This window comes from Trichophyton rubrum (assembly GCF_000151425.1).
Source record: "Trichophyton rubrum CBS 118892 genomic scaffold supercont2.5, whole genome shotgun sequence".
Lineage (NCBI taxonomy): Eukaryota > Fungi > Ascomycota > Eurotiomycetes > Onygenales > Arthrodermataceae > Trichophyton > Trichophyton rubrum.
Window position 1 is genome coordinate 768,708 of NW_003456424.1, and position 11,646 is coordinate 780,353.

Below are 11,646 nucleotides of genomic sequence, written 5' to 3' on the forward strand. Positions count from 1 at the left end.
GCATCAAACACCCCTCTCTTGAGCAATGTTCCTCGGAGCTAATGTTGAAAATAATTAAAGGATGAAGTCCCCAACGCCAGAAGCACATCTGCGCATGCGGTGATGTAGACTTTGAATAGTTCTTCAAAGTACGATTAAGCACGGGAAAACGATTAAAGAATAACAGAATGGCCAGGATAGGGTATAATCCCGAGATAGCAACCAGCAGCCCGGTAAAAGAGAAATTAAGAAGACACATATGCAGATCCCAGGGTATCAAGGGTTGGGGCGAAAAGCTATCAACAGAGAGAAAGAAATAACAAAGATAAAACAGCAAATAAAAGCTGTAAACCCCAGATTGAAAATGCAATGCATGTAGAAAGGAAAAAGTCAGGGAAGTCAGGAAAAGAAAAAGAAAAGTGAAGCAAAAAAGGGAAAAGAAAATAAAAAAGAAAAGAAAAATATCAAAGCATTACGTTCGGGAACGCGAGAACGCACAAATTCGATGGCAAGAGGAAAGCAAAGCTCCTCGAGATGATGACCGCTTAGAGACAGGGTATTCAATGGTGACAGCTCAGCAACACTCATCGATATCCTGAAGCCACTTGCGTATACCTTCTCTTAAAGTGTTATCAGTAATACCACTTAATTTCTTGTGGTTATACTTGGAGAACCCTGCGTGTGTGTCAGGGCCAACATTTGATTCATCTTGGCGGTGTTCAGCCGCAACGCTGCGTACCACCTCATCCAGCGCACCAAGTACCATACGGCGACATTCATTTCGTGGAATCTCAACAGAAGGAACATCTGGCCGGTTGTTGGTGTCATTGCACCTTCTGCTATCTTCCGTGGGCAATACGCTCATACGCCCTCTACGAAGCCGACTTGGGGAAGGAGCACGAGAATGGATAGCAGATGTAGGTCCGGAGCAGGCGAGAACCCGTTCAACAGCGTCGACGAGAGTAGCATCTAGGTCCATTACTGGCTCTTCAACGAATTCTTCCTCCACAATACATGGCTGAGATTTTCGCAGAGTAGATGTCGGTGTAGTATCTGAGCTATCGGCTTGAGTGCCGAACGGTTGATAAGAGAACTGGGGAGAAGGCGTGTGCGAATACTCTGTGGTCCGATCGTCAACAGTTGCTATCTTGCGGCGCAAACGAATTCGTTTGACAGTGAATGTCCTCGTATCGGCTACAAGGGTGGAGCAGACATCAACCCATCGTTCAGACCCACCATCAAAATATGAAGGTTGGCCAAAATTTGCCAGGTTGGGAGTACGCTCAGCAGACATGGAGCGTTTGATAGAAGATTCAAGGTCGGGGTATGGGTGCACAGCTTGGAGAGCAAAATCTTCATGATAATATTTGAGCCAACCGGCGACGTTGACGCTAGGGCCATCCCAGTCTTTGTAATTATTATAAGACCATGGACTGGTACTGTGGAATGAGCCATCACAATCAATACTTGTGATTGACGTTCGGGTTTTTTTGGGTGACGTTAACGTGGAATCATTCGATGACGACAGAGACATGAATCCAGGCAACGGAACCTCAACATCAACAATGCCTTCACCCGGCTTTACACAAAGTTTGACAGGGGATGTGGGTTGCCGAGTCTCCAGAGTAGAGACATCTTCTTTGCTATCCGTTTGCGCTGGCGGAGAAGTAGGTATGGATATCGTATCACTAGTCATCGCGGATACACTGTCCAGAGTCGCACTTCCGTTTTCTTTTACTTTGGCTGACACGGCAGGTGGCTGACGTTTAGTTTCAATCACTTGGGTTGATGCTCTGCGAGCTCTGGATGCACCTCCATTTGCTGGAGCATCATCCCGATTGTTCCAAAACCCAGAAAGAATGTTCCCCCATTTACTCTGATGCTGGTCAACGTTGGCCGATATCTCGCTTTTCTGCAAATTTAGTAGCAAGTTTGCAGAAGCAGACCCTTTGCAATCTTGCGATTCATGGCGGGCTCTATACTGTTTCCTTGGCTGGGAAGCAAAGTGTGGGACTGGAGTTGCAGTGCCTGGTGCAGCCATTGCTGCTGATGCCGTGCCACTTTTCATTGGTCCAGCAACGCCTCCAGGTGGGATAGATAAACTTGAAGTCCTCATAGATCGGGCATCAGAGCCACGTCGTGCTTGATTTATAGGAGATTTGCTAAACTCCGGCTCATCAGGTACTATGTTAGACGTTTCATTGGAAGACACACTAGCAGATCGTTTGCCTGCACCACGCTCATGAGGGAACTGACGTGTTCGAGCACGACGGTTTATAGTTCGGCGCAGCGATTCTTGTCGAATTATGGTTGGATTTGGAGGACTTTGAGATGTTTGGCGGAAGGATGTTGACGTGCTTGGTCGTAAAGGTGAGGCCAGTGGATCCGTACGTTGCTGAGGTGGTAGGAACGCGGAGAGCACAAATATCAAGCGCCTTGCGGCCATTTTATCAGTCGAAATGATTACTGTTCTATTGCAGATGCTTAATTCACTGTCTTGTTGAGCCCGTTGTTGAAGAAAGTGGCGTCGTCGATACCAGTCGGGGCCAAGTAGGCTGAGCCATTCTGTGTGGTTACCGAGAAAGGCGGTTATGAGGACTAAGAAGAAAAAATTGTGCTCTTTCTCACTTAAGCTCCGGGCAATCCACCGGGCCTCTTCCCTCCAGACACCCCAGCGGCTCTGACCCGAGACAACAGGAGGTATCCTAAGAGCCATGCAGACCCTAGAAGTCGCATGGAGAGCTTCATCCCGGAGTAATATGTTCTGAGCCAGACAGTTAGGTATGAGTTGTACAATTGTTTGGTTAGTTCTCTGCATATTTGGCCCTTTTGCTGGTTTTGGCAAATTCGTTGTCTGCTGAACAGTTTGTTTTAAAAGTTCCAAAATCTCTTTACTTGCAAGTTTCTCGAGACGTGATAATGTTCGTGCAATGACATCCCAATAGTCCACGAGTAAGTCTATCCTGTCATCTATGCTCGACCCAGTAGTCGATATGGATGCCTCGTCGAACAAAGACCACTTTGGATGAGAGTCAAGGGAAACCGACATTCCACCGCAAGGTTTGGCTGGATCTTGGAGATAAGAATTTCGTTGCTGACGAACGCTATTCTTTGCTGTTACGGGGAGCCGGACTGTTATTGCAACAGCATACATTGGAGTCTTCTTCTCTTTGATCTTTTTAGACTTGGCACGAGGGGAAAATTTGAATTCCGGAGCGTAAGGCGACGATGGAGTTGCTGAATTAGGCATTGGAGTGTCGGCTGGCATGCCGTATGATTCCGGTAAATTGACACTGAACATTCTTGTCACCAATACTGTCACGCTTGAAGAAGAAGATGCAGAAGAAGATCTAGCGGCATCACTGCTGAATCGTTCACGAGTCTGGCTGGCACTCCTCGGGGAGCCACTAAATGTATCCGCACGACGAAGGGTGCGCCGGTAGGGGTCAGAAAGAGCAGGTTTGGAATCATCGGCGGGTTTCTTCTCGTCTGCTGGGACAATATGCATTTTGGTCGAAGGCCCACGATAGCTAAACGCGCTGCTTCCAAATATGCAATTCAATAATCCAAGTTCATTAGAGTCCCCAGATAGACGCCCATGCTGCTGGTCATCATCTCCAGCAGAGTCAGAGAACGTGGACCTCCGATTTCGTGCACGGAAAAAAGCACTATTAGCCGTGGCATCTTGGTTAGAGAAACTCGACAGTGGAGGAAGATCCGAGACCGAGGCACGCGATGCATGATGAGAAGGCCGCCCATCATTCCGAGGGAGCGTTGAGTTGCGGGTGTGTCGTGACCGTGGCTTTTCCGGCGAAATACGGTCTAGAGACGGTCGTGTGGACTTTTCGGTCTTTAGAGGCGCCTGAGTATCGAGAAGAATGCACGGATCGTCACGGTCCCCTATGGCATTTTGCGCAATAATCACTCTTAGATCCTTCGTAGAATCAAGTTCCAAGCCACCGTTATCATCAAAGCTACCAGCTGAAAATGGGCTAGGTGAAACAGAGCTGGTCTGCAACGGGTAAGCATGAGTCCTAGATCGCTGAAGAAGGCTCACGTCTGGGAAGAGGAGTCCTGAGGTGTGTTCCTCTTCGGTCACGGACTCGAGCTGGTTCGAGTTGCGGTTAGCATATGACGCGGGGTTGAGCGTTGCGGCAGCGGTATTAAGCAGTCTGCCCAACATCTTCGTAGGCGAGTTTGTTGATAAATTGATAGCGACTCTCAACGGGGGTCGAAACGGCAGTGTCCTCTTCTAGTAGGCGGCAAAGAGGACGAAACGAAGAAAAGTTCTATAAGGCTGCCTCACGCGAAAATTCATGGCTTCAGGTTCGATGTATCGACAATGCCAGTCACTCAAGCGAGACGCAGATAAACGATGGGATTGGGGTTGACGTTACGTCGGCAAGACACAGGTGGCCTCACCCTTCAGCAAACAAACAAGAGGAAAGAGACTCCCGAGTACCTCGGTAGCTCTTCAGAAAAGCGAGTCCGAAACGCCTGTCTCCCTCTTGATATCAGTCAGACCGCAGGAGAAGCGTTTTGTGCGATGGATATGGAGGGGACGCGGAAAATCCGATGTCGTTCGCAGAAGCGACGCTTTCGACGCTTTGAGCCAAGTTGGAAGACCCGCGGGCTGGCCAAGAGGCGGTGAGGAAACACCTTAAAAGGACATCTTCCTGCTTGGTACAGCGGAGCCGCAGCGCTAGCCGGATACGGTTTAGTGTCGAAAGTAAGCTCCTACCGATTGGCTGGATGGTTCACGCTAGCTGCTTTCGGGCGAGTCTCGGAACGTCAGCGGGCACTTGCGCGGTGCTGGTTGGCTGTTTGGCCGGCGCTCGAGCCCGTATGTGGTTTAGCGCGCGTGCTTTTTCGCTGCGCCCTTCATGCTGCCCACGATAAGCTTCTGATTATATAATAGCTGTCCTCCTTGCTCATGCTCGATGAGATCATTTCATCCCCAGCCCTAGCAAGAAACACCCTGCAGCTAGGGACTCTGCATATTTGCCGGTCACAGTGGTGTTATGGCAAATTATGAACCATCGACTGTATTCACTTTCCCTAACTCTCCGGCTAATAAGGCAAAAAAATTAAGAACAGCATCCATTTATGCTTTTTACTTCTATCACATCATGTTCTTGTTAGGCGACTACTTAAACAAGCTACCATTAGCTATCTTAAATTATCTTTCCCTCGATATTGTCAGGACAGTCATGGTGGTTACAATCTCACTCTCTTTCGCTAAAAAAAGTTATTTGTCCTGTACTCAGGCTCTATTTTCGCAGAGATGTATCTCCCGGTCTCTTTTCAACAAGCCTTAGCCGCCCTATATCTATTACTATTTCAGCGGTCCTGCACAAAACCAGTTAGCTTTACTATTTAACATCAGAAGAACGTCCTGATGCCTAGTAAATTCAAAGGGTAACTTCATTTCCTCCAGCATTGTAGCCGATCATAACTTGAGAGCGGGGAAATACTACCTCAAAAATAACCAGGCTCAATAAACACCAATTGACGAACTACTTTGTAGAAGGTATCCATCAAACTATCTCTTTATTATTATCTGTATACTTAGTGATTCAACCCGCGAAGCTAATTATTTATATAATACATTAAAACCTTAAGAAGTTTGAGCCCGTAAATTCTTCAATCCACTTGCAGATACTAACCATTCACGCGTAGATAATCGGAGAAATTAGGGAGAGAACATTTTTGATAATAACAATTCGAATTTCTCTACCCGGATACACCAGTGGGTTAAAGCCACTGTTCCCTAATACCCCGGATGCCTGACCGGATAACAGTACTGCTGGGCTCTTATCTCCAAGGTCTTGCTTCTTGGATGGAAGATAAAATCATTTCAGGCCTTCATTTCCGACATAAAGAATAAGCGATCATTGTATCAAAAGCTGTTCCTGCAGCTAAGACAAGTTTTTGCAGCAATACGAAAACTGCTGTATGCTGCCTGCAGAACCATTAGAGAGACTCGGGACATCAAAGTCCCCTTAATGGTCAACTAGAAATAAATCCAACTTTTCGCTCTTATTCTCACAAACCACTTCTGACCTATGCTAACGTCTGATCATCAAGACTTATTTAAACACGACAACAATCTTAAAGTGCTTTAAGTCTTCAAATCTACGGCACTATTTGCAAACAATCTAAAGAATCCGAAGAGGTCTGTTGCTCTTGATTGACACACCCCGGGTCGGTCGCATGGAGGGGACATTAGGGGCCTGGGTGGAAGAAAGAGCGAAAGGGCCTAAATTAGCTATTAAATGGCTCTCATGCACTGTTAGATATGGATAGCATACGTCGACTCTAGATATGAGCATGTTGGGCTTCCCTTTATCTTTGGCTGTCATGACCTTAAACTTCCTGATGTTACCACCTCCGCCAATGATTACATTGATAAGCGTTTCGCGATTGGTTGGGTGAGCCTGGGGAAATGTATCAATGATGGTCGGATAGCCTCCCCTAGAGGACGATGTATCACAGTTATGGGGAACATATTTAGAGTCGAATGGGAAGAAGTTGAGTGAAAGAAATTAATAATTAATAAACAACATTTGATTTTAACGCTATTTTAATGAAAATTTGGTCGTAACTGAGGTCTGGGGTATAAGGACTGCTTGGATCGTTGATAAAATCGGCTTATAGTCGCTAACATCGAAAAGGAACTAGATGATACACAGGACCCACTTGGATTTCAAGCCGCATATCTGATTGGTGAATTATTTCCAGTTAAGCCTTTTTAAGGTTGTTCCCAGCTGGGTCACGTGTAAATAAGCTTAAGTCCATCTTCAAATCTTCTCGAACAAGCATATTGCTTCATATATCCACAAAGTCATACTTCATGGGGACGCGAGATATCATAGCATCTCAACGCTTCATGATGGTATTTCGCAGATTAGTGGGAAGTAGATAGCTATTTCTCACGATATCCATTCCAAATGGCTAGCTCAAGGCAACCTGCTAGATATCCTGGTATCAAAACCCTTCACTCTGTATTACTAGGTATTAGTTACCGCCGTTTATACATTTGTCCAAATGGAGCTGTCTTCCTTTACAGATACCAGTCTCAACTGGAATGTTCTGCCGCCCGCTTGATGGAAGACCTCGATATCTGCGGTACCTCATCATTTAGTGCCTGGCTAGCTAATGGCTAAAATAAGGGTATAAAAGGGCGTTCTTCCGCCCTTTCTCTTAATTTCTTCTTCTTCTTCTTACTTCATAATTGTCACGCGCCTGCTCCCGAAGGCTAACATCATATCCAACTACTTTAACTTGTTATCAACCATAACAAACACCGGGCAATCTCGCTTATAGGATACTGATATCTTCCTCACTACCATACTGAATACCCATAACTTAGCCTTTAACGGCTCTTCCGGGTAGCTACAACTACATATTTCCTGTGAATAATCCCACCAATCGCGAAGGCTTGTGCCAGACTATTTACGATTCAATTTACTATTATCTCACTGATCTCTCACATTAATTGTGAAGATTGGCACTGAAGATACTTGTCACACTGGAATTTCTCGATTAATTCCTCTCTTTTTTCAACTTTTATAACTTGCCCCACTTCTGATTCTTGGAAGACTTCAGAATTTATTCACCATAATCAACCTCGACTTTTCTTTCCCCACTCCCAATTTTTCCATCTAGTGGGCCTTTTATACATCTCTTGGGGGTTAAAGTTGCCTCTGTGTGATAGTCACTTTCGCCTTCTGACAATATACACCACTAGGCTCTGCTTCCTTATCTCCTTAAGAGAATAACTACACATCTACCCCCAGTCACACTCTAGCGTCCCGCTTTCAACGTCTCAGCCATGGATATGAACGCTCCTGAAAACAATGTCTATAACGAGGACATTGTCTTTAATAAAGACTTTGAGCTTTTGACCCCTCTTTTCCAGTCCGATGCTTCATTTGCAGCCGGAGGAAATCAAGTAATGGGAGACATATCTCCTGTCTCAAAGCCAACGGACGTCACGGACTCGGTAGCCTCGTCTCTTACGCGGGCATCTGACAATTATGTTGCGAAATATAGTAATTTAGAGAATGGGGGAAAAGGTGAAGATCCCAAAAATTGCTCTGGCGATATGCCTCCCTCTCAATTTTCCGACATGATGTGGGTAGAGCTAGAGAAGGAATTGGACAGTAGCGAACTGGACGAACATTCGGAGTAAGTATAACCATGGCCTGCCGTATTAACAGACCTTCTGATTTGCTTAATAAAATAAAGAAAAACCAAGTTCGAAGAGGCAAAGGCAGCATTTGAAGCAGAAATGAATCCCAGCCTAGAAGCTCAAATTCGATTTGAGAAGGCAAAAGAAAAAGAATGCTTGCGGCTTTCGAGAGTACAACTGCGAGAAGCATTAATTCAACAAGAGCGCAATATACAGCATGGTTGTATTAATGGTAATGAGACTGAGGATGTCAGGATTTCAATGGCTCAAGGAGGCGAAAACCAGAAACCTGGTAAAGAAAATGACTTTGACCTTTTTTATCCTGAAAATAATGCAGCTCCTGCGGAAGAATTACATCGGTGTACATCTCCCAGTAATGAGGAGAGTATACCAGTGTTTGTATGGGAACGCACTCAAACGTCGAAAGAGTCGACTAAACCAAAGAACCGGTCACGTCAAAATAGAGTATCAAAAAAGGTAAGGAAAACAAATGACAAAGTCAAGGAGACAAAGAAGGTAATTTTAACATCATAACAAATTTTTTATGATATGGACAAATCTAATGGTGATCAAAGCGCAATAATACCCCAAGGCGCAATTCAAATAAGTCTATCAAATTCAAAAAAAATTCTACAAACAGAGGACCTACGAGTCTCAACTTTGACAGCTTATTTACTTCCAACATTATTGAGAATGCAAAGCGGAATACCAAGAAGATGGCAATACCAGAGTCTACGTCAAGAAATAAAAAGAAGGCAATGAGAGAAATCATGGCCAGTATTCCAACTGACGATGACATTGATATGCGAAGCATGTCCCAACATAAAAAGGCCATCATGAATTCGGTAATGAAATTCACAAAACGTCCTCGGGTTGACAATAAGGGCGGCTGGAAGCATATTAACATGACGACAAGTCTATTCCATTATCAGGTATACCCCAAAACCTGACGTCCAATATTTAATAACTTAGCTAACATTATCAAAGCTTCTTGGGGTTGGATTCATGGTAGTTCCTCCATTATATCATGCTTCAACACAAATACTAACAAACATAGCGTGACCGTGAAAACTCATCTGCTGCCCCCAAGGGTGGCTTCCTATGTGACGAGATGGGCTTTGGTAAAACAATACAGGCAATCGGTTAGTCTTGATGATACTTCCTTTCTCAATACATACGCATTAACTTCTCTCAATAGCAAATATGGTGGACGGAAAGGCAGTCGGAGACAGAAAAGAACCGACAATTACATTGATAGTTGCGCCAACGCATTTGATTGAGCATTGGTACACTAGATTCCTAATATGAAAGCTCCGCCAGACACTCTACTTACAAGCAACGCAGGAAAGATGAGATACTAAAACACGTTAAAAAAGGTGTGCTGGGATATATCTTTGTTTACCACGGAGCTCAGAAGCTAGATTTGAAACTTGCCATAGAGTCGGGAGGAACCCAAGGAATGGGGGTTATGTAAGTTTCTTATGCAGCGAGCTACTTTTTTTCTTTTTTTTTTTTTAGCAGTCTAGTAATACTGGATGTTGGTAGAATCACGACTTACTCCGAAATAAGAGCTTCTTGTCGATTTCCAATCCCCGACTTTTCTAACAAGGAAGACGAAACAAAATGGAAATTATATAACTGCGGTTTCCTACATAATTTCAAGTTTCGGCGCATCTATCTGGACGGTAGGTAAACCTCTCTTACAATGTCCAGCAAGAAGTAAGATTAACATTCAATAGAAGCACACGAGATCAAAAACTACAATTCCAAAGCTAGCCAGGCGGTCAGACTTCTGACTGCGAAATTCCGTTGGGTGATAACCGGCACTCCTATTCACAAGTAAAGGCGCTGTTCCAATTGAAATATTTTCCATCAACTAACACGAGATAATTCCCTGTCTTTGTACCAGTGATGTCACGGAATTCTACTCCTATTTCAATTTTTTGAAGGTCCCAGCACTAGAAAATTATTACGTATTCCTTGACAAAATCGTGAAAGTATGAGCCTCATGATATCTTATTTCATACCCTTATGGCTAATCAATCTTTCTATAGCATGATCCCGATCATCATAGGCTTCTTAATTGTCTTCGTGCATATATGTTGCGCCGAACTCATGCAGAAACTCTATTTGGGCGTCCTATCCTCAAGCTTCCCGACATTGATGAAAACACGATAGTTGTTCAATTTTCTATTGTGGAGAAAGCCCTATACCAAAAAATGATTGGGAGCTTCTTAGATGAACATCTTAGTTAGCCATCATCCATTTTTACCTTCCATATGGTCAATAGGAAATCTAACTCTGCATAGACACCATGCGCACCATTGACGGAATTGACAACTATCTCACCCTTCTGCTTTACCTGCGAATGTTTACTTCCCATCTACTATTACCTCAAGATGTAATAAAGCAGATATTAACTCCACGATTCATGCAAGAAATTGAGCCTGAAATAAAACAGAGCTCTAATATTAAGGAGATTGAGATGTTCAATTCACTTCAGGTGTCGTGGTTCGAGAACCCACCGAAACCTCTAGGTCGCTTGGGAAAAGAAGCGTCGGACGCCGGAATCTCAAAATTGTTTGAATCCGTGATGGACGGCTCAAAAGGAGCCGCAAAAATCATGGATTGCATTGAATGCAATCAGAGACAAGAATCAGCTTTCGTATTGTCGTGTATGCACCTCTGTTGTTTCAAGTGCATACCAAAGTTACCACAAGTTGGAGATAAACAAATTACGTGCCGTTGTGGCTTGACTGTAACCTACGAACTATACCTTGATCTCCAAAAATCCTGCCGTAGCAAGGCAATACGGAGGGCAAGAGGCTCGAAGTCTCGATGCATCGACGAATTCGAACAGGATAAGGGAACTCCAACTATTAGCGAAACGGTACTGAGCGCGAAGCTAAGGGCTGTGAAAGTGTTCATTTCTAAATGGCTCAAGGAGTCACCAGATATTAAAATCACAATATTCACACAGTTTCTAGGAATGATTAGTGCCATATCCTCGGTATGTGAGGCTGAAGGTTGGAGATACACCACGGTATGAATGTTCTAATTGGCTTTTTTTTTTACCGCCTTGTATCAGTGTGCTCACTGTTGCCGACAGCTTTGTGGAAAACTGCACCATAGAACTAGACATGCAAACATCAAAAGATTCCGCGAGGAGAACGTTAGCATCTTGATTTCCTCGCTGAAAGCAGGGGGTGTGGGCCTCGACCTGACTATGGCTAGCAAATGTATCCTCGTTGATTTATGGTGGAACGAGGCAATTGAGCAACAAGTAAGGAGCTCCTATTCTGCACTAATTGGTTCGAAATCTCCTGAATATGTTAGGCATTTTGCCGCCTATTCCGCATAGGCCAAAAAAATGACGTAGAGATCGTTCGAATATGTGTTGAGAACACGGTCGACGACCGCCTCCAACTTATTCAAAGTCGGAAATCTGAACATATAAAGAAGGCTATGGGGTC

General features: G+C 44.5%; 3 protein-coding genes across 3 annotated transcripts; 2 read left to right on the forward strand and 1 right to left on the reverse strand.

Annotated features, from left to right (window-relative positions):
- Window positions 1-553: 553 nt before the first annotated feature.
- On the reverse strand, window positions 554-4,615 carry TERG_05010 (uncharacterized protein; the record flags this gene model as incomplete). Its single annotated transcript, XM_003234368.2, has 1 exon — window positions 554-4,615. The coding sequence occupies exon 1, from the start codon at window positions 4,160-4,162 to the stop codon at window positions 554-556; it is 3,609 nt and encodes a 1,202-aa protein (XP_003234416.1). The 5' UTR covers window positions 4,163-4,615.
- Window positions 4,616-6,569: 1,954 nt separating this feature from the next.
- TERG_12226 (uncharacterized protein) lies at window positions 6,570-9,640 on the forward strand. The gene has a single exon (XM_047751217.1). It carries the CDS (start codon window positions 8,273-8,275, stop codon window positions 8,705-8,707), a length of 435 nt encoding a protein of 144 aa, XP_047606473.1. The 5' UTR covers window positions 6,570-8,272; the 3' UTR covers window positions 8,708-9,640.
- An 847-nt stretch (window positions 9,641-10,487) lies between these two features.
- Window positions 10,488-11,222, forward strand: TERG_05011 (uncharacterized protein; the record flags this gene model as incomplete). The annotated part of the gene is made up of 1 exon (XM_003234369.2): window positions 10,488-11,222. The coding sequence occupies one exon, from the start codon at window positions 10,488-10,490 to the stop codon at window positions 11,220-11,222; it is 735 nt and encodes a 244-aa protein (XP_003234417.2).
- Window positions 11,223-11,646: the final 424 nt, after the last annotated feature.

Bases quoted from the DNA above. Each gene is read 5' to 3' on its own strand.
- TERG_12226 (XM_047751217.1), top strand. From the start codon at position 8,273: ATGAATCCCAGCCTAGAAGCTCAAATTCGATTTGAGAAGGCAAAAGAA.